The 21,441-nt window shown below is 48.1% G+C and overlaps 1 protein-coding gene across 4 annotated transcripts in view; it reads left to right on the plus strand.

Annotated features, from left to right (window-relative positions):
• The window catches only part of LOC115346765 (high density lipoprotein binding protein), a 42,279-nt gene that overhangs the window by 1,984 nt on the left and 18,854 nt on the right, over nucleotides 1-21,441 (plus strand). Inside the window, exons 1-5 of one of the 4 annotated variants that reach the window (XM_030027143.2) lie at nucleotides 12,950-13,063; nucleotides 17,308-17,375; nucleotides 17,918-18,030; nucleotides 18,961-19,115; nucleotides 19,654-19,869. In XM_030027143.2, the coding sequence (XP_029883003.1) occupies nucleotides 17,955-18,030; nucleotides 18,961-19,115; nucleotides 19,654-19,869 (447 nt within the window). In that variant the 5' untranslated portion in view covers nucleotides 12,950-13,063; nucleotides 17,308-17,375; nucleotides 17,918-17,954. Of the gene's footprint in view, nucleotides 1-12,949; nucleotides 13,064-14,228; nucleotides 14,248-14,615; nucleotides 14,635-17,307; nucleotides 17,376-17,917; nucleotides 18,031-18,960; nucleotides 19,116-19,653; nucleotides 19,870-21,441 lie in introns of those variants that run through there. The other 3 variants (XM_041126999.1, XM_041126998.1, XM_030027142.1) reach the window with 3 other exon arrangements.

Genomic DNA, 21,441 nt, shown 5'->3' on the forward strand with positions numbered 1-21,441 from the left:
AGTGTGACCATCTAGTCTGAGCTTCACCACTACAGCAAGACATAGTAAACCTGGATTGTTCTCAAAAGACCGTTTTCTAAATGTCTTCTAAGAAGTGGTTAAGAAAGATGCTCCGTTTGTCCTATATAAATTGTTCCAGTGTTTCGCTCCCGATAGCGTGACACATACTCCTGTCTCCTCCTTTGTTGCAAGTTAAGCTGATTTCTTGTTGTCGTCTTTCCCTCCTCTCCCCCAATTCTGCCTGAAAAGGTGAAAAATTATGGCATTACTTCTTACATATTAAAGGTTATTGTGTTCCCCACTTTCTCACTGGTCTCGCTTCTCTAGGCTGGGATGATCAGGGAAGAGATTTCCCCTTGATCTGGAGATGAATCATAACATTATCATTGTAGCATAATGGTAACAATAGTCACTTATTTTTGGTAGGATAAGGGCAGTTGTTCTTAGTCAAGTAGCTAGTCTTTTTTGCAGTTCACATTAAGCTTCTCCTGAAGACAGTATGGTCTACTATAAGAGCGATCTGTAACCTTGGATTTCATAGCTGTTATCGGAGTGGAGAGCCATCCCAGACAAGCCAGCCTGTGCAGTTTATGCTTTTTCAAAAAAAGACTGGGGTGTTTTATCGGTTACAGTATGTCAGCTGATACTGCCTTTCCCAAAACATACTCTTCCCTTTGCGTATAGAAGCATGTTAAGCTGGTACAAATGCACTTAGTGTTGTGCTACTGTGAGAATTCAGGTAATTCACCTAGGTCACTACCAGTCAGATGGTTAGAGTAGTCAGCAGTGGCACTGAGACTGGTCTACAGTGTTCAAACTGAATGCGGGTATGTGGCTGAAAAAGTTCATTCACCATGACTGGGAGGTTATCTGATAATTTGAGGCATGGGTTTCTGTAGAATATGAGATTTATGTGAAAGTGTTGTTTCTCTTTAAAAAAAAAAAAAGTCATTCAACAATGGTTCAACTTTGGTTTGTATTCAAGAATTCTACAGAAGGAAATCCTCAGGCCTATACTGTGCAGAGCTTATAAAATGAACCTTAAAGCAAAATAGCAAGACTCTGGCAAGTGTCCTCATGGGTGTTTTGAAATGGGCAAGCAGTAAAGACAGGGTCTGGAAACTGCCTTTGCACTTTCCTTGCTGCCAGAAAGAGAGAAGTTGGCAGATAAGTCAGTCTCATCCTTAGCAGGAGTAGGCACCCAAGCATACCCTGGCAAGACATGGTAACAAGAAATACAAGCCTTTTAGCGCCCTGTGGATCAAGCACAATAATAGCCTCCTCCTTGCAGCGTTACCCTTATGGAGATGCTGTTACAATCTTAACAAAGACATGCACTGCTAAAGAAGTTGCAACAGGGGTTTTTAAAGTGGGCTAAGAAAGGCATGTTCACCCAGGATGTAACGAGTCTAACTTGTCCAAGAGCATGTTACTGAGAGTCCCAGAGCCTGTAAAACTTTTGCAATATGGGTCTGCGCAAGAATGAAGTAGGTGTTATTTGTATTAAAATATGAAAACAGATAAAGAAGAGATAGGAAAGTAAAACCCAGCTGCAGGATTAGGCCTCTGTTCCTCTTCCTAATTACCCTAACCTTGAAAGAAGAGAGTGTTAGGCTGTATTGTGTAGCGTGGTGGGGTTTGCTGGTGGTCTTTTTGTTTTGCTTATTGTTTTTTCTGGGGCTTTGGTCTAGAAGCTATTCCAGCGGAGTCCGTGTTGCCAGGAGGCTGTGGTATTTATCGTGGGCTGTGAGACTGCGTTCGGAGTGGAAGGGAGGGTCCTGGTCAGCACGGCCTGTCAGGGGAGGGATTGTGGAGGAGCTCAAGAGACACCTAGAGCTGGTCTGCGGACCCCAGGTGCTTGTGCTAGGCTGGTAATTCAGGCAAGAGTCTGGCATCCTGAGTTCGGGGCTTATTTCAAGAGCTCTTTTCATTTTAGAAATTCCTAGTTTTAGAAGAATAATTTTGGCTTACAGGTTTATCCTGGATGTGGAATTATACCTGAGAGAATTCAGCATGTGGCTTTATATTTAGGTGTCCTTTAGCTTTAAAAGAAAGACTGTTTATGTACTAAAAATCTTTTGATTTGCATTACCATTATAAATGGAGGAGTCCTGCATACCTAATAATTCTCGTGGCCTTTTTCCCCATCTTCCTTCTGTGAACTGATGTTGCCCCGTAGCTCTCATGGTGTGACTTCAGTGGAAGAGAATCAGGGAGTGGGGTTGAAAAAAGATGTATCAATAAACCAGGAGGAAACGTTCTAGCCAAAGCAGGGGGAAAAGCTGCTTTATTTGGAATATTTTATGTGACTTTGGGTTGCTAGAAGATTTATGTCTTTAAGGTTTTAATTCTAACAAGGAAGGGTAGTCAGGCTGTGATGAGTGTTCTGGGTTTATTTTGTGTCATAAGAAACTTACATATGTTAAAGCCAAAGTGGTTCTTTTTTCCATCTTTTAGGTGATCTAAAGGTGTTTCTACCCACACAAGCTCTGGTATTTTCCCAGCAGTCTCACAGAAATACAAGTATCCTTTGTAGTAGCTACCATATAATACAGATACTTGTCTTTGAACTTGCTGGTCACCTTCACTTGTCTCTCATGACTGGTTCAATTTTGTTGAATCTTGCATCTGGTAGATCTTTCAAGCTTTGAAGATATCTACTAATATTTTGCATATTATTACTATATATATTAGCATGTAAATACCTTAGGTACATTTATACCTTGCAGTGTTAATTTCTTGACTTCAGCTGATTCAAAAAACCATTTGGTTTAATCTCGGTGTACTGTAACTTTGGCTTGGTGTCTGTGTGTTCCTGTGTTTTGGGGAGGGCTAAATAGGTAGCTTCTGCAAAGAAGATGGGGCTGTGCATTTACATACGCGTTTGTGTATAAGAAAGCTGGTTGGATTTCCGTTTACTGCTCTAAATAAAACAAAATGGTAGTGGTATTTAGAGGGGGGGAGAAAAACTTGTCATTACGCTTATGGGTCCTAGCAATGCTCTTACCTCAGTGAAGTCTCTTTAATCACACTTTTGGCAATTGTTGGACTTGGGAAGAAACCTCTGGCCCTGGCAGGAGCAGCATGTGGCCCCAGTGCCAGGAGCGGGTTCCTGAGTGGAGTCAAAGGGGCAGGGAGGTGGAGCAGGGCAGTCTCAGTCCAGTGGCCATATGGGTGCGGAGGGCTGACCGTGGCCACAGCTGCCCGTACCGTGGGAGCTGGCTGTGTTGCTGAGGCAGCGATGGAAGCATGTCACTCTTTTGTGAGGAGCAGGGGTTGAAGCAAGGAGCTGTGTCCAGCTAGAGTCACAAAAGAGGTGCTTGCAAAGCAGCGGACAGAAGAAAACAGGGAGAAACCTGAGAGAAAAGATGGACCACAAAAGGCTTGGTTAGAGGAAATCATAATGAGTTTAACTTCAATGGAAAAACAGCCCTGGAAGAAGGGAAGGGATTGGTTCAGTAGCTTAAAGACACCAAGAAATGATGATTCACAGGAAAAGTTTTGCCTTTGAGAGGATTGAATGGCACAGTAATATTCATGCGACCTCCCTTAAATGACGCTGTTTATTAATTGCAAAGTAAAATGGATTTACTTGTTGACGCAAAATGGTAGTAGTACCAGATTCTCTTACACTCAGCAGCACGGTGTCTGGAACTGTTTTCCAGCAACAGTTTTGTCTTTTCTAAAGATTTTTCACTGACGAGAATGAACCATTTGGGAAAAGTTTGGGGCTGGAACCGATGGATTTAGTTATCATTAATGGAAGAAAAGAAAACAAACACCCAAGCAAACAAAAAACCCAAACCCAACAAACAGAATTCCACAAGTGACTTGCATATAAACATATGTCACAAATCAGGGTGATTCTGGTAAAAGCATCCATGCATATAACTTGTGTGTACACCATACCTTTTACCTGCACAAGAAATGCCTGTGAATGAAAATTTCTGGAAGCAAGTGCTATTATCATGACAATTGATACTCGTGTGCTGTAGTTATGCATTTAGTAGTCAGATATCCCAGCAACTGACTGGATTTTAAGGAGGAAAGACTTGTAACCCTGCCATATTTTGACTATTACTCTTCAGCTTGGAGGTGGCAGGACCCAGCCTTTTCTCTCTGTTAGTAAGCTGGTAATTGCTTGTTGGGGTCTCTGTCAAAGCCCATAAAAGTGCTGTCTGACCTGTACATGGGCCAGGTGATAAGGTGCGTATCAGGAACCTGGTTTTAAAGGAAGGTTACCGGTATCATATCTCATAATAAATATCATAAGGCTGGTATGGCCAGCTTTCATAAAGCTAACCTCTAGCATATTTTTCATCAAGGGTTGGATAACTGGAATAATCTTCTTGCATCATTCAAATGTCAGGCTTGGTTTAGGATATTGGCACGTAGCGTGGGCATCACTACCCTGTCCCTTTTCCCCCACCCCTGCTAGTTCTGGTTGACTGGTATTTAAAAGGTTTTTGCAGTGGGTTGACTGAAAAATCAGCAGAGGCCTTTTTTTAGAGGAACACTGAACACCTTGATGGCTGTTGCTCAACTTGGGTGATGCCAGCTGCAGTAGTACCACTTGCTGGTTCTCTTCCTGTTGTTTCCGGTACAGTTTTTCTGTCTATCCCTGCGTTTCTCACACTGAGAATTAAACTGGATATTTCACAAAATAAACTGGATATTTGCCAAAGATGAGCGGCAAACAAAGCCTAGGCCAGGCTGTGTGGCAGGAACAGGGACATCGGGCATGGGATGAGTACATGGGTTGAGTTAGGAAAAAGGAAGAGCGTAAGGGCCAGAGGAAGCAAGGAAGATTTCCCCACTGGCAAAGCCAGAGGCAGAGCCAGAGGCAAAGCCAGAGAAAGCTCCAGCAGGGCAAGAGGCCAGGAGCGATCGAAATGGGCTTGTTGCTGCTTGCCCCAGCTGCAACCTTGGGTGAGGAGCTGGGCATATTTGTGTCTCTCCAGGGGGCACTGGAGACAGTGTTGGCTGCCTGACCGCCCCTGCCCTTCCTGGAGAGGGGAGCGGGGCTCTGCTCTTTGCAAACCAGGCCCAGACTGTTTCCATTGCACAGTAGAAAGTAAGTTTGCTGTTATCTCTGCTCAAGTGATAAAGCTGAACGTAAACCCGTGTTGGAGCAGTTGAAAGCTGAGAACAACTCACAGAGCAGGCAGGGTGAGAGTATGGATGGGAATATGTTATGGTTCGCCTGTTATTGCATGTACTTTTGTTTTCAAAATGAATACTTCAGCTGTTGGTATAGCCTGCTGGGATTTAGGCACATGGTCTTACAAGGACCCTTGAAATCTCTGGAGAATAGCAAGTGGTAGATCTGTGACTGTTGCTTAAAAGTAGAGCTGGTTAAGTAGCATTGAGGAAACTTTAAAGTTCTACACCTGCTCTTATAAATAATTTCATGAAATTAAAATACTGAGTTGATGGCTCTGTTGATTGCAGCAGAGTTGTGGGTAAAAATGAGAGCAAGCAGCGAATATTTAGAGGAGTTTAGGAGTTCTTGGAAATTTAAGAAATGGTAACTCCTCTTTTTTATTTGAAAACTTGTATTGCTCAGGGCACTATTCTGTTAATCCAAAAGACAATAACAACGTGTGGGTGGAGGACTGTATGGTGTGAGGTATCAAAGCAAAAAAATTTGTACCTAAAATGGCACGTGTACCCTTCTAGTTCAGCCCGAAGATGAGCAGGGTAGAACTGGAAATGATTCAGTTATGAAAAGAGGTTTTAAGCATAAAATAATGTTATTTGTAACAATTAGTGGAAATAGTTTTACTCCGAGTTCTCACTATCTCTCTCTCTCTTCTTTCATAGCAGGCTTAGAGTGGCCTTGCAGATTTGGAAGAGAAGACTGTCTGGTTTTTTCACTGTCAGTTTAGATCACCGTGATGTAATTCTATCTAACACATGAAGAGCCTTTTGCTTGGCCTAGTAGAGATTAGGAATTAGTGCTTGTCTGTGGATATGTTGAGCCCCTGTTGCATGTGCTATGAATAGGACAAAGGGAAGGCTGTGCTTAAATAGCGAGGGTCCTATCATCGCTTTTAAAAAGTGGCAGTTGGAATCAGTTATTTACTTTAATGATTTTTCAAAGGAATTGTTGCCAAACTGAAGATTTTTTTTTCAATTTTAAATTGCTCCTTCCCTCTCCAAACAAAGCTTCCCTGCAAGTTTAATTATTTTATTCTTTTGAGGTTTTTGTCACAATAATGCTAACTTTTCTGGGTCATATTTTCAAAGTGCTTATTGTAACTGAAAGATAGAAGTAAAGTAAAAAAATTTACAGAATTGGAGAGTCTTGTGAAGCCATGTGACTTGGGGAACTGGAACTTGGGAGGAAAACATACCAGAGCATATAGAAAGTTTATAAAAATGGAGCTCTGGCATTCTCTTAAGTCTTTGTTATTCAATAAACATTAGTAACTGAGGAATCTTTAAAATCTCTCAAGGAGCCGTGAACAACCTTGCTTAGGTTTTTCTGTATAATACCTAGAATCAAAGTAGCTAAGCAAGATTTAAAAAAAATGAAACAGACAAAAATAAATTTCTGTTTACAGTTTCCATGCTTAAGTTGCAAATTGTCCCCCTGCCCCCCTGAAAAATGTCGGTTGAGACATCTCATTTAGTTTGCCACTTAATTTTTTTTTTTCATTTGCTGTATATATTTACCTAATTGAGTCTCTCTGAAAAGAAGTGGTTGTCATCTTTATAAACTGCTGTAAGAAGGTCCTTAAATCCTGCCCTGCAAAACATCAGCCTAAGAGTACCTCTAGGAGGGTCTTAGGGAGCATGGTGACACATTCAAGCTGAGGGACACGGTCAGCTTTGAATTTTCTGAATATATGACACTTAATGTGAAAAAAGGCAAGTGTAGGGCTTGCAAGTCCCTTGCCTTTCCAAGCTGTGTGATGTGTAGTGCATGACAGCTTCTGGCAACATCTCTTAAAAAAAAAAAAAAAAAAAAAAAAAAAAATTAAAAAAAATTGCCACGTGTTCATTTTATATTGCACTTGCCAAGGGAGAGGGAACAAGAGACACTGAAAAGGTAAACAAAAGAGCTCCAACCCTGTAGCCAAAGGAGAGTGAAGTGAAAGTTTCGTTTTGAAGAACAGAAAGGAAATAGCGTGTGCTTTGTTGTGCAGTATCTCTGCAATCCTCTCTTCTTGGGTAACTGTGATATTAGCAGGCTTTGGGAAGTAGCTCTCAGCTAATTATTCGTGGAAGATTTTTTTTTTTCTTCTGCAGTGCAGGTTGAACAGAGAGCAGTGCTGCAGCACCACTCTGAAAGCACCTGTGTATGATGACCACACAGTGTGGTGGTAATTTAAATTAAAAAGCAAGTTCAGATCAGCATCAAGAACCAAAATTGAAATTAAAGGTTCTGACTGCAAGTAAGAAACCTCTTTCACTGGTAGGATAGTCAGGTGTTGGAATAGGTTCCCCAGAAAGTTTGTGCAGCTTTGAAGTTTTCAAGACCTGACTGAAGAAAGCCCTGAACACCCTAGTCTGACCCTGCTTCGAGCAGGAGGTTGGACTAGAGACCCTGGAGATTCGGACCGCCAGCCTGTTGCAGGATGTTCTGAACTTCTGTTATTTCTTTCACTTCTGCTACTCTGTGCTATTGCCACTTTCCAGGCAATATATTGGGAATCTTTGTTTTCTGAATCTCTTTTCCAGTTCTTGAGTCAAGTCAGTGTTTTGCTTTACTGTGAAACTGTAAAGCAACACGGGAAGATACTGTATTTCATTTTGTCCCTCATGTTTAAAAAGTATTCCTCTTCGAAGTGTTTATTCGCTCCCCAAGGCCAAGAACTTGAAATTTGCTTCTATGTTGACAACCTTTTCAATCCCTAAATTTGCCTATAACCACCTCCGAAGTACAGGTGGGAAATTTGCCTCAGTCATTCTTGGTCTGAATGTATTACTACTGTTTTCATCTCATTCCATTTTATCTCTGCCATTTTATCTTGGTTATTTGAAATCTTAACTTCTCCTGAAAGCCGAGTTTGTGCTAAATAATCAGATTTCTCTCCCAGTGTAAGTGGAAGGATGGACTCTGACCTGTTCTCTGTGGCTTCGTTTTGTTTTGCTTTTGGATTGATTTTTATTAAACTGTCCATTGACTTTCTTCCTCATCTCTGAAATGGCATTTGTTTTGTCCTAGCACCTGGCATCCAAGGATCACAGCATTCTGAACAACCTGAAATGAAATAATGAGTCCACAGAGTAAATCAAGACTGCTGTGTGTGCACAGCCAGGGCAACCGAGAGAATTTCACTGGTCAATTCACCAAATCAGCAGCAAAATTAAAGAGTAGAGCTCAAGCCTCTCGACTGGTTTGTCTGCATTAACCACTAAATCTAGTTTTCTCAGTCTCCCTGTGTAAAACATGCATATCTACCACTTCACTAGCAGCTTTTCCTCTCTATGCAGTCAGAGGGCTTGAAGCTACTTGTTCACGCTAGAACTCTGTCCACACCAGTAAGTTGCTCCTGTTCTTCCTACCTATTTTGCTTGCCCCTTTTCATAGAGCACCCTGTGATAGTCTAGGAAGGGCAGTGTATATATTTTTTTGCTGGCTGATGGTTGCATAATTTTATTGTCAGGGTGCCCAGGAAATAAGTCTTTTAACCATTTTGGCCTGAGAGGCCTGCTGAGGTTAGTCACCTTCCTTCAATGTCTGGTCAGCTCTTCTTCTGCTTGTGCAAGAGAATTACCCTCCATAAACAACATAGGTTTATGAGGAGAAAGGCAAGTGGTGTCACACTCCCCTGGGATCCCTTATTTATACCACCTAGGTTCTGTGTGAGACAGACATGTGCAGTCGCTCATCTCCCTCCCTTCTTCACATGACTAAACGTTTGGAGTTTCTACCAGCAGTTCTCTACTTGGGTATTTACAGTGGGCCTCTGGCGATGGTGGGGTTGCATTAAGTACAGCCAAGGGGCAGAATTTAGCCTACAGAATAATTCCTTCCTAGTACTGATGTGTGAATGGGGAAGAGAGGTGCCTGACCTGCATATCCCTGGAAGTTTCCTTCCTCATGGAAAATAAAGAAATCTGGTCTCAAAGTCACTGAGACATAAGCAATGTGGACTCACGTTCAGTCATTTTTTATGATAAAACTTTTTTTCATTCTCTTAGCAGAAGGATCTCTGTAATTTGACCCTTAACTTCAGTTTAATAGAGGTTTTCCTGTAGAAATAAAAACATTCTATTGGAAGATCCCATGGCAAGCCATCGCGATAGCTTTAGAGCCGAGAGGCATATCTTGCTTGCTCTGGCTGAGAACCCCAGTACTCCCTGGCATACAAGTGCCCTGTGTCCTGAATCCTCTTCCACTTCTTTTTCTAGTGTGATCCAAAGTATTCCCCCACTGCTTTTCTCTTCATGCCACTGGTTAGGGATGTGCTGAAATGGATACTTTCAGGGGTAGTCCTTTTGTGGTGTTCTCTGACTTTGGTGTGTGGGATAAGCACCCAGAGTACAAAAAGGGTGCTTATTTGTATAGTTCTAAAAATCTGGAGTTACATTTAACAGGAAATAAAGTCACAGCACACACTCTTTGGAGCCTACTTGGGTTGCTTTCCAAATAAGGTTTGCAGCTTCTGGCAGGAAAAATAGGGATCTCTTATAACAACAGAAAATAAGAACAGGCTAGAAGAAATCCTTTGCAAAATCCTAGCTCCGCTGAGGGTGAATATGCCAGGAAGACCAACCTTTTTGTGGTCTTTGCTCCAGTGGTTTAAGGAGCTGAAAGTTTCCTCTCCCTTCCCCAAGACTCCTGGGGTGGTGTGATTATGGAAAGCTTCTTAACTCCTCAGCCTTTTCTTTCACACTGGTAAACACGTGTTCCAAAAAACCAAATCCCAAACCTGTTCAGTGTTAGTTTTATCTCTGTGTGCGTTCCATATTTTTGCTGGTCCATTTCTGTGTCCTCCCTCAGACTGGTGACAAGAGCTGCCAATTTGATAAGCCACGGAAACTATGTATTGCCCAATCCTCCACCCTTTCTGTCACACATTGGTGCTCTTTTTGGGAGGCTTCCTTTTCAGTTGTTCTCTCAAGTCATGAAACCAGGGTCTGTTGTAATGCTGCCAAAATACAGGATGCTAGGGGGAGAGGGGCAGGTTAGTGTTTGTCAAGGGGTTGGGTACCACTTTCTGTCTCCTTTCCCCTCGGCTACCAAAAATTCCTACGCCTGGCTTATAGAGGAGCCATTTTACACACATCTCCATGACAGGCGTCCTGCTTTGGGTTTTGGGTTTTTTTTGATGTGAGATTGCACTTGTGGACAAGGAGGCGGAACAGGCACCAAGCAGCCCCTGCAGGCTTCTCTCTGCCTGTACCCCATTGCCTTAAGAAGAGGGACGGGGTGGGATGCAGATGGTCAATATTGTGCTGGCAGGAGGAGAGGCAGGTTGAAATAGGCCTCCTAGCACCCTCTAAATGTGCTTTTGACCATGCGCAGGACACTTCTGTGCTTACTGAATGTGTGACGAATGGTGAGCTCTCCCTGCCACTACTGTCTTCCTCCATGGAGAACAGCCCGTGGCAGGTTTCCCTCAGCAGAAATCATTATTTGAGGGTGGCATGCAGTGAGATGCTCTAGGCCTTCCAGTAACTTCTGGGCCTGGCAGGCTTCCTTCCCACCATTTGCAGCTGTAAATAGAGGAAGAGCTGCAGAAACATGTGGGGAAGATTCCCTCTTAAACAGTCCTGGAGAGGAAGCTGTGATAAAAGCTAGAAATCCATAATGTCCTAGCAACTCCAGTGGCTGCAGCAGCACTACACAGATGGAGCAGGAGAGGGGCATATGGTTGTCCCATAGCCACAAGGTGGCATGTCCCCACAGAGGGCCCCTGCTGAACCAGATAATGAGGTGGAGTTGAGGGAGAAGGATGTTGGTGTTTCAGTAAGGTGCTCTAGTCTGGGGGTTGTGATGCTCCTCTGGTTCCCTGGCACAGGGGATCACAGTACTTACCGATGTCAGAGTTAATTGGATGCAGCAAAGTTAGAGCGTTGAAAGGAGGCTGCTTGCTTTGCGCTGGGGAGATAAACACAAGGGAGTGAAAGCACCAGAAAAGCATCATGCACCTCGACCAAGGTTCAGAGTGCTAGGCTCCAAGTCCCAAATTACAACCCCCCGCACTCCCAGCTGCTGCATGGAAGCAGAAGTGTCTGAAGTCTGGAGGTGCTGTGGTTTGCCCAGGTCCCCGAAGCTCTGCTTTTGCATGAGCCACCTCTGTCTCAGTAGGCACCAGCCTGCTTGCATGTCTTACGGGGTGCTGCTGGCATCTGCAGCCTGGACATTTTTTGTCGGAGGAGCCTGAGCCAGCTCTTAGAGCATATATGACGTGGCAGCAGTGGTTGCTGCTTTTCTGTGCGGCAGGCCTGTGCTTGGAGCGGTATCCCTGCATCCTCACAGAGACCAACAGACTTTTTGAGGAGAGGCCGGGGCTGGGGGAGATGGATCATTGTGGTGCCTGGGCAGGGTGTCAACTCTTCACGACTCTTCTCCTCCCTTTAACATACTTCCTGATTTCACTCTCAAGTTTATTGTTATTTACAGTGATAAATTGTTTGTGTCAAAAAGTTAAAATGCTTTAATGATGTCCTCCCAGCTGCAGGATTAAGAGAGGAAAACCAGAGAAATTACTCTTGTTCAATAATAATAAGTAATCATAACTTTACTTAGGGCTAAATAACGTCCATGTTTCCATAAATACAGCACATGAATATCTAAAAATTACTGCATGTAATCAAAAGCAGTTATTCCAAAGAACTCAAATTTCTGTGGTCAGAGCTCCGCAAAGCAGGTTCTTATGTTTAGTTTGCCAGGGTCTGGGAGAAAGCAAGGCGTGAATGAGAAAACCAGTCACTAAGTGCAAGTTATGAATGATGAGGAAAATCAGTCCTGTGTAGGAAAATGGGCAGAGACCAAGCTAATGCAAAAATCAGTTCAAATTCCATGTATTTTTACACTGATGTGACTTTTTTTTTCCCCCCTCAGTTCCCTGAGGGTGCAGGGCTAATAATTAAAAACATCTATATTGCACAAACTCTAATAAACATCCTCTCTGCAGGAAAGGAGGGTATTGTGCTCGCTGGCTTGCTTTTCCCTTCCTTCACTCTTCCCTATTTCCAAATTAGAGACTGGAATAAGGAGAGGGGCTCTCTTTTTTGGGGGGAGAGGGGGCAGGGGATTTTATTTTATGTTTTTTAATCTTGCTCCTACCTTGCCCCTTCCCTTGTCTGCAATCTCCGCATGGGGTAGCAGCTGGTTTGACACAGACTGTGCAAGAGGAACAAGTGCCCTTCTGGGGCTGGAGCCTCAGTGTCCCTCCCCACTTGTGGGACAGGGCAGAGGCCCCAGGTGTTTGCTGCTCTCCAGTGCCAGCCGTGGTTTTAAGACTGATCGGAGCCCTCATGAGCTGCTCCAGCTCGCTAACCCTGCACGAAACCAGTCTCAGCCGAACAAAGTCGGTAATTCTCAGCTCTGGGGAGCTGAACTGACTCCCAGGACCGCAGAGGGGCCCGGGCCGGCGCCGGGGCCGGCCAGCCGTGCGGGCTGGCTTCTGCAGCAGCTCCAGCCCTCGCGTCCCCCCGGGCCACGGCCGGGAGGCGCTTTCCGCCCGTGAAGCCGTTGTTTGAGGGAAGGGGGCCGGGGGCTTTCCCGCGGGTGTCAGCCTGGGGCGGGGAGCAGGCGGCGGCTCGGCCCCCGCGGCGCGCAGAAGCCACCCGCTGCTCTCCTCCCTCGCCGTGAAGCCCCGCGGACCAGGCCGAGCAGCGGGAGCGGGGCCGCCGCCAGAGCCGCAGGCTCCCGGGCCGGAGCGCTGCTCTGCTCCGCCGCGGCGGGCAGGCAGCGGGGCGCCCCCGGCGGCGCGGGGCACGCGTGGCGGGCCGGCCCCGCCGGGAAGGGGCATGTCCCGCTGACGTGCGGGCCGGGGATTGGCAGCGGCCCGGCCTATATAGGCGCCGGGGCGGGCGCCGCGCCGCTCTCCCAGGAGCGCTCCGGTTCTCCAGCAGGGCGGGCGAGCGGGCACCGGCCGGAGTGAGTCACGGGGGACGGGGGGCGGCCCCTCCGCCGCGGCCGACGTGGAGGCTGGCGGGGCGGGGGAGGGAGCGGCCCGGCGCGGCGCGGCCTCGCTTCCTCCCCTTCGGCACCGACGCGTCGGTGCCGCCGGGAAACTCCGGGCCAACTTCCCGCCGGCCGGCCCGGGCCAAGTCTGGCGGGGGGGGTCCGGCCCGGCGGCGGGGCCTCGGCCACCGGTGCCGACACGGCATTGCCGGCCGGCAGCAGCTGTCGGGTTAGCGCCGGGGTGCGGCGCCGTCCCGGGGCCGGGCCGATGGGGACGCTGGGCCCCGCGGATGCGTGGGGAGGGGGCGGCGCGGACCGGGGTCTCTCTCGCGGGGAGGAGAGGGGTAGCGGCGGCGGTCAGGGCGGTTCCGCGTCGTCCCCGGCGGTCGGAGGGTTTGCGCCTGGTACGAGCCAAAACGGTTCGGCGGCGGGCGGGCGTCCGTCCAGCGCCGGATCAGCTGGCGGAGCGCCGGCGGCGGGCAGCCTTCCCCCGGGTCGCGGGGGTCGAGCGGCTCCGCTGCTCCCGTGACTAGAGGGGCGGGCGCCTCGGGCCACCGGCGGGGGCGAGCGGATGTCGGGAAGGTGCTAACGCCGGACTCGGGGCCCGGCCGTGCTCGAGGGGCTGTCACCGAGCCCCCCGCGGGAGCACCTTTCACCCCCTTGCGTGACGCGGCCGTCCCCGGCCTGCAGCCCAGAGGGCCGCGCCGGGCCGGGGCTGCTGCCGCCGCCTCCCCGCCCGCCGTGCTCCCGGCCCCGTTCCCGCCCGGGCGGTGCGTTGAGGCTCGCCCACCTCTCCCCCCCACTCCCCGCTCAGCCCCGCGCGGGGGGCGCGGGTGACAGCGGGTCCCGGCCGGGCCCTTTAAGGGCGCCGCCCCGCCCCGCCGCGCCGCCCCGCCCCCGGTGCCGGCAGTGCTGAGGTGGCGCTGGCGGCGCCGCCCGGCCCGGCCCGCGGGGCCCGGCGGCTCCCCCGCCTCGCCTCGCCTCGCCTCGGCGCGGCCGAGCACCGCGGGGGGAAGCGGAGGGGCGGCTCTCCGTCCGGCCCCGGCGGCGCCCCCGCTGCCGCGCTGCTCCATGCCGTTGTCCCGGGGAAGGCGGGCGCTCCTCGAGGCCGGCTGCCCTTCTCAGAGCGCGGCCGTGGAAGCACTCCCCCGGCCCCGGTGAGAAGCACCGACGTGGCCTGCCCCCGCTCGGGGCCGGCCGGGAGGACGCGGGCGGGCGGGTGCGTGTTGTCGTCGGCTGGGCTCTGGTGAGCAGCTGGGCAGGCACAGGACAGCTCCTGTCCGTCCAAGGGCAGGACGTGATGGGGGAAGGTGGCAGGTCACGGCGATAGTGGAAGAGCAAATAGAGGGAACGGACAGGTCAGGTGTAAGCCTGGCTGCATCTAAGGCACTGGTCGTGTTGCGCTCTCAGATGTACTGCTTCAGGAATCGCTGCGAAGGGAAAGACTCCGTCGTGCTGCACAGCAGCTGGCTGCCTGCGTGATCCCTTCAACACCAAGGGGCCTGGGCCTTCAATATCTGGGAGAGCCAGTCTGTTGTCAGAAAGCAAGTATTTTCATATATGACCACTCACCTACCAAGAGATCACCCTGCCCTGCGTGAACATCTGACAGAGGACGGTGGCTGCTACAACCAGCCCAGCCATGTTGCTGCATGTGATCCTAGCTGCATCTGACTTTAGCTACCTCGATTAACAAAATGCTAATATTTTTATTAAATAGAGTTTTAAATAACATGTGACTGACATTTCTGTCCCCAAGTACTGATTGTATTGGCAGCGTAACTCACGACTTTGCTTTTGTTTCTCTTCATACAAATGTTTCCCCTGTGGTTAGGTCTGGCCCTTGCCGAAGGTTATTTTTAGGATGATTTCGTTCTCTTTATTCTAAGTGTGCTCTAGACTTCTGAAACTTCTTTTGGCACACAAAGCCTGTGCTACAGACGGTGCATAAACTAGGCAGTTCAAAACCTGTTGACCCAGTCAGGCACGCGCTAGCATGACGTAGCTGTAACCTTAGTTTCAAAATCTAAAGTGGGAAGTCGAGGAGGTGTGGGCTCCAAATGCAATGCCTGAGCTACTGGTTTTGATGTTACGTTTTAACATAGCATTCTGATGGCCGCCTCCAATTTTGGCCAGAGATGAATCCCTGAGGCCTACAATATTCCAGATGTTTGGGGTTACTGGAGACGAAGAGCATTTGTTCTTAGCTTGCTGTATGGGTGATGAAGCAGAAATTCATATGGATAAACACTGCCCTTAGATTTCTCTTTGAATGTCTAGCTGTTCTCTGAGGTGGAGACTGCAAGGAAGATCTCTGCAGCTGGTGTGGATACAGTGAAACCAGCAGCTGTGCCTTGAGGTCGCGGCTTGCAGGCAGGTGCTATATTGGGTGTCGTTCACTGACTTCTCATCCTTACCCTCCTTCTCTAAGGAGCAGAGCACATGCAAGATGAGCCAGGTCGTGCTTTCCTGAGAAATGAGAGTTATAAGCACATCCGTGCCATTAGCAAGGCTCTAGCCAGACCTTGGCAGCTACTTGTGATGTCTAGGATGCTTCTCGTTCCTGTTCTCGTTCCCATTTGCAGCTTGCCATGGGGTGGTGGCACCCTCGGTAGCGACCCAACGGGCTGGAGGAGCTGACGGCTGAGTCTGCAGGCCTTGCCAAAATAGTCTGGGACAGGTGCCACGCCGCTAACGCGCTTTCCTTGGTTCTGCGGCAGCTTGAGCTGCGCAGTCGTGTACCCTGGACATGTAACCATGTGTTACACCATGGTGTAACCATGGACAGCGAGGAGAACTCGGGTATTTCTCTGAGATCAGATTACTGGCCACACTTTCGTGTATACCAGCAAATGCCTTGCAGAGCCTCTGCCTGCTGCAACAGCTGTGCTACAAGACAGCATGGCTGGCTGGCTGTCCTGGTAGCTGCCACCTCGTAGTAGCAGATCCTTACAGGATTAATTGCAACATTAGCTCTATTGCTTTGATAGCGCAGGTGGTGTTGCCTTATGCCTGATAAGAGGCATGTTGAAGTAGGGGGAAACACTCTGACCTTCACTGAGGTGCAGATCAGGCCTGTATGGCCCAGTTGCGTTCCTGCTCTGCTTGCTCTTCCCTCCTTTCGTTCTGTTGCTGCCGCCTTCCCTTACTGTGCTACAACATAAGCGTGATGTGAGACACCTCATCAGCAATGCTGTGTTTTTGGGACCTGTTTCTGACACATGGGGAGGTCAGAAACAGCAGCTGTCAGTTTACTGAAGCGTCTTGAGTTTGGTAGTCAGACGAAGGTCCGAGCAGCACTGCAGGGTTTGTGTGGGAGAGGGGCCTCTTGTCCCATGAGTAGTCAGAGGCACTAGATTTTTGGAGAGTGCAAGCCCTGCGACAGCACACGTAACCATTGAGGGGGACTCCAGGTGTGGGAAGCTGTTGTACATCTGGCAGAGTGTGTACTGTACCAGCTTTTACATTTTTACTTATATTCCTAAACACATTTTTCAGTAAATCTGAAGATCCAGATACAGAAGATGTAAAGCTCCCACCAACAGTGTATTTTTTTTTCCTGGTTCCATCTTGTGTACACATTTAAAATAGTCCATGTAAACCAGCATGGGTTTTGTTCTTCCAACTTGCAGACTTAGGCCTGGAGACAGAGTTCAGTGCCTGGTGCATGATCTTATTACAATAAAAAAAATGAAGAGGTGGACTGACCAGCAGCTGTGTGTGGAAAGTCCTGAGTGTTTGCCTTAGTCTGTGAGGACGTCTGTGTTGATTCACCCAAGCTCCACTAAACTACATTCCTAACTTCTGACTGATGGCAGTGTTGTTGGCAGGTTTTCAGGTTGTTAGTCTCCTCTGACTAGATGTTGATGCTCTTGCTTGCAACCCTGAAATTCCATGTCTATCTTGTACATCTGTTATTAATTGACTGTATTTTTGCCTGATACTGGATGGCTGCTCTTGTAGCCAGTGTGATGAAAGAGTAGCTACTCTAGGCTTCCTGCTGTGAGGTTTAAGTAGATAGTGGTGTTGCCTGTAGCTCTAGTGACAGGTAAAGTATAGTGAGATGTGACTCAGTATGAGAACATTTTGGATAGCGTGCAAGTTTGAAACACACTACAGACAGTGCTCTTTTGAAAGTTACAGTAACAGGGGTGTCATGTTTTCCTGTTGTCTTGGAGCAGTCACATAATTTTTTTTTTTTTTTTCCCTCTGTAAAGCAAAAGCTGGCAGGCTGACAAACGGGCAGCTTACAGGACGGACTCTCTGGCTACTGACCATTTAGCTGGTAAGTTCTTATTTTGGGAGAGCCAAAGATCTTGCTGTTTCTGAGCTTGCTTATCACAGTGGCTTTCTGAGTGTATCCCTAAGTCAGCGGGAGTTCAGGCACCTAAAAAGTCTTTTTCAGGAAGAGGCAGCATCCTAGGCGCTTTTTGTTTTCTCTGCAGGGTTACGTGATGGTCTTGGACTGACTATCCAGACCTTCAGATACTCATTTAAAAACTGCACACCATTAATAATTGATAGATTAATTAGAGTATGCTTTAACAACTTCTGGTGTCCCCCTTTCCAGTGACCTTCTTAGGTTGCACATCCTCTGCCTCCTTAATGAGGACCTCTGGTTTTGGTGAGTACTGTGCTGTGAAGAAATAGTCCCCCTGAGTTCCTGTCTGGTTCAACAAGAGAACTGGGCAGCTGACTAGCTCTGTAGGTGCTTTTTGAGAGGCTGACTGGAAAAGTGCTCAATAACACATACTTTGTCTTCCTGGAGTGACTTTTGTGCATCTTGAATGGTGTTGGTAATAGTGTTGCCACCTCTGTCTCTTCCAGTGGCATACCCGGATTGTGTGTGGGTGGGAAGTCGACGATGAGCTCCGTGGCAGTTTTGACCCAGGAGAGCTTTGCTGAACACCGCAGCGGCCTGACTCAGCAGCAGGTGAAAGGTGAGAAAACACAGTTGAGTTCCTGTGATGTGCCTCTAAATACAAACTGCACAGACAAGGTTCCTTGTGGTTACCCAAGCTCACTCCATGCGTCTGGTTCCCCACAAGTGCGCAGACGTTGCATTCTCCATTCCTAGATTGGTGGCCCACCAAACTCTGGCTTTCCACCACCAGCAGCACAGTGGTGATGCTGCACAGTGCAGGGCCAGGAGAAGGCAAGCCTCAGATCTTCATATTGCTCTGGCTAGCAATGCTGTTAGCCGTGGGATGGGGCACATGCAAGAGTGGGGCATTGGGCTACAAGAGAGCCTCATGGGATCAGCGTGCTGGGCTGTCGTTTCCTTCCTCTGCTCAGCCAGGTGCTGGGGAAAGTCAGTATAACAGTATTAACTGACTCACTGATGGGTTTCGGCACCCATCCTCCAGCTGCAAGCTGGCCCACTTGGCATGGCCCAATGCACAACTGAGTCGAACATAGGGTACAGGCTTTCCCTGGACTCTGCCCTAACTGTAGTGCTTCTCTCTGCCTCCCTCCTGGGTGTATGTTTGTCTTACCCCCTTCTGACCTGCAGCCTTGCTCTGTTCCTTTAACTTCTTTCTGTTTAGCCTGTTCTCCCCTAATTAAGCCCTTCTTGACAAAGTTGGCAGTAATGTGCTGTTTGCTGCCACCGTTCACTTGCACGTTTGCTTCCTGCAGCCGTAGTGCCAGCTCAGACAAGGCTGGTTGTTCATGGCATCTACTGTAGTCTGTGCTGAGGTCAGTTGGGCTCCAGACTTGGCTGCTCCACAAGCATAACTGTAACAGGATTAATAGTAGTGCACGTCATTTGCTCTCCCTTGTTAGTAGTGCTTAAATACAATTGGGCTGCCTATGAATAGGGGCATTTCTGCTGGGAGAGCATCTCATTTACCCTGTTTGCTTCACCCCAGTTACAGCTTTAAACTCTGAAGAAGAGAATGATCCTCCAACCTACAAGGAAGCCTTCCCTCCGCTCCCTGAGAAAGCACCATGTTTGGAAGCTGCCCAGGAACCTGCTGGGCCCTGGAGCAAAATCCGACCAATAAAGGCTTCTGTCATCACTCAGGTTGGTGGGAGTGGGTGGCTTTATCTCCCTCCTTTTCCTCCCTCCAAGAAGTAGGTGAAGTGAAGCTTTCCCTGGAGTATGAAATACTTAGTGTGTCAGATTGACAGCCTCTTTGCTGTATCTTACCCTGGGGCATGAGGAGGACTGCAGCCTGAGAGCTAGGACTGCTCTGGAGGGGAGGGATGCATTGGAAAACTGTCCAGAAAAAGCTCTGCATCCCTGTTCCACAAATAGCTGGAGCAGGCCTGAAGGGAGGACTGCAGAATTCAAGTAGTGAGCACTAATCCATTAAAGTATTCCCCCCATAGCATGAACTTTAGGAAGACACCCAGTGTGGGGCAGACTGCCTGCTGCAGTGCTCTTGCACTTTCCCTGGTTGCAGCTGGTGTCTCCACTGGAAAGCTGATGGGTTGCACAAACCTGGGAACTTAGTATGCCAGTAAAGTCCTGTATGGCAATAAGAGGGGGAGGCACTGGCAATCAGAAGCATACTGACTGCTTGCTGTGCCATTCTTTTATCTGTTGTGTGGCTGAGCAGGTGTTTCATGTGCCACTGGAGGAGAGGAAATACAAGGACATGAATCAGTTTGGAGAAGGCGAGCAGGCCAAGATCTGCCTTGACATCATGCAGAAGACAGGAGCTCACCTGGAGCTGTCTCTCGCAAAGGACCAGGGCCTTTCGATCATGGTCTCTGGCAAGCTGGAAGCAGTCATGAAGGCTCGGAAAGAGATTGTCGCTCGGCTGCAGACTCAGGTGAGGGCATCTAACTGTTTCTCACTTCATCTTTGCTCTTCCCCAAGACTCACAAATGCTTTGAGACCCTTGGGCGTGTGTGCTTATAAGCCGAAGAGGTGTTATTAGATGACTAATTCAGCTTTGCCATGTATTTTCAAAGCACACAATTGGCAATTTGGAATGGAAATGAGGCTTAAAATAGGGTTCAAAGCTAATTACAGGCCATGGTGTTGCATGAAGGGTGGAGTCTGCAATCTCTGAACACTTGAATTGCAAACAGTGACTTTGTGCTGAGGTGCTGGTGCTGGAGGGGGTGCAGGCCCCTCACGCAAAGCTAGTAGTGTGTGAGAATGGGACTGTGCTTTCTCTGAAGTCCTCCAGAGAAGAATGTGGAGGGATGGGAGAAAGAAAAGTAGAGAAGAGGAAGTCCTGCCAAAAGCTGAAAGCTTCAGGTCAGGGTTATGGATTGTGTAACTCAAGCCACACTGGTAAGGAGCCGCAGCCCCGTTGTTTCAGTTGCTTCTCCTTTCAGTCCTCTAGGTTTTGATTTCTTAGCTTCAGATTCTTGAGTTCATAATCAAGGTGGTAGTTCTTGTTAGGATATATCACAGCCAGGTCTCAGTGTGTGTTTTAAAGTGTAATGTCAAAGTTAGTTAATGCAATAGTTAATACCATCTCTGCTTAGTGCGGTTCAGCCCATCTGTCACACCCTGCCAGAGGGACGAGAAAGGGACAATTCCTATGTAATGTGCATCTGAAAAAATAGTTGAAGTTGTACTGCCACAGATCCATGACCCACTGTCCTCTAATATACCTCCTACTGCCCTGGCCCCAGGTCTGAAAGGTGTGTCTGTATTCCCAACTCCTCCTAGGCTTGGTTAGCGTCAGTACAGGGACACAGAGTTGAAGAGTCACACCAAGTGATCTTTTCTGATTTTTTTTTACTATTGTAGCTTGAATTTTAAGTGTCTAATTATTGTTAGTAGTTACATATTCACAGGCATTGAGAGCATGGTAGCAATCATAAGCTACCAGGTCAGTAAAAACTCAGTGAGAAAGGAAGAAGTTGAGAATCCCTGCTACAAACCAGCCTTTTAATGGTAGGTTGAGAGAAGCTCTTGGGACTCCTTTTCCAAGAGGGGCCTTCCAGAAGAGCAGCATGTGCTACATTGAAGACACCTTAGTACTTAGTAGTGGTAAGCATCTCCTAGCTGTCTGCCTGCTGGAATAGGTTTCTGGTGTTGAATTTCTGTTTCCTAGGAGTTAGACTGTGTGTCTTGTTCTCTGTAGCCTTGGCAGCGGATGTCAGAGTTCAGATAACTCCACCCATGAGCCATCATCTCAGTTGCTGTCTGGTACTGCTCCAGTGTCTTGCACTGGAGGACAGGCACCTCCTCTTCTGTGCCTAAAGGCCTTAGCTAATTCAGAGTACTACTCCTGTCCAAACAGAAGGGGTTTGAGGGAAGGGTGGGGTTTAGACTCCTAGTATACAGGCACTGTAGATCAACTGTTCTGGTAGTTTGTCTTTGAACAGAATGTGCTGGGAAGGCATTGTGTTTGCTCCTCAGTGAGTACCGCTAAGCAGCATTT

This window comes from Aquila chrysaetos, chromosome 10, assembly GCF_900496995.4.
Source record: "Aquila chrysaetos chrysaetos chromosome 10, bAquChr1.4, whole genome shotgun sequence".
Classification (NCBI taxonomy): Eukaryota; Metazoa; Chordata; class Aves; order Accipitriformes; family Accipitridae; genus Aquila; species Aquila chrysaetos.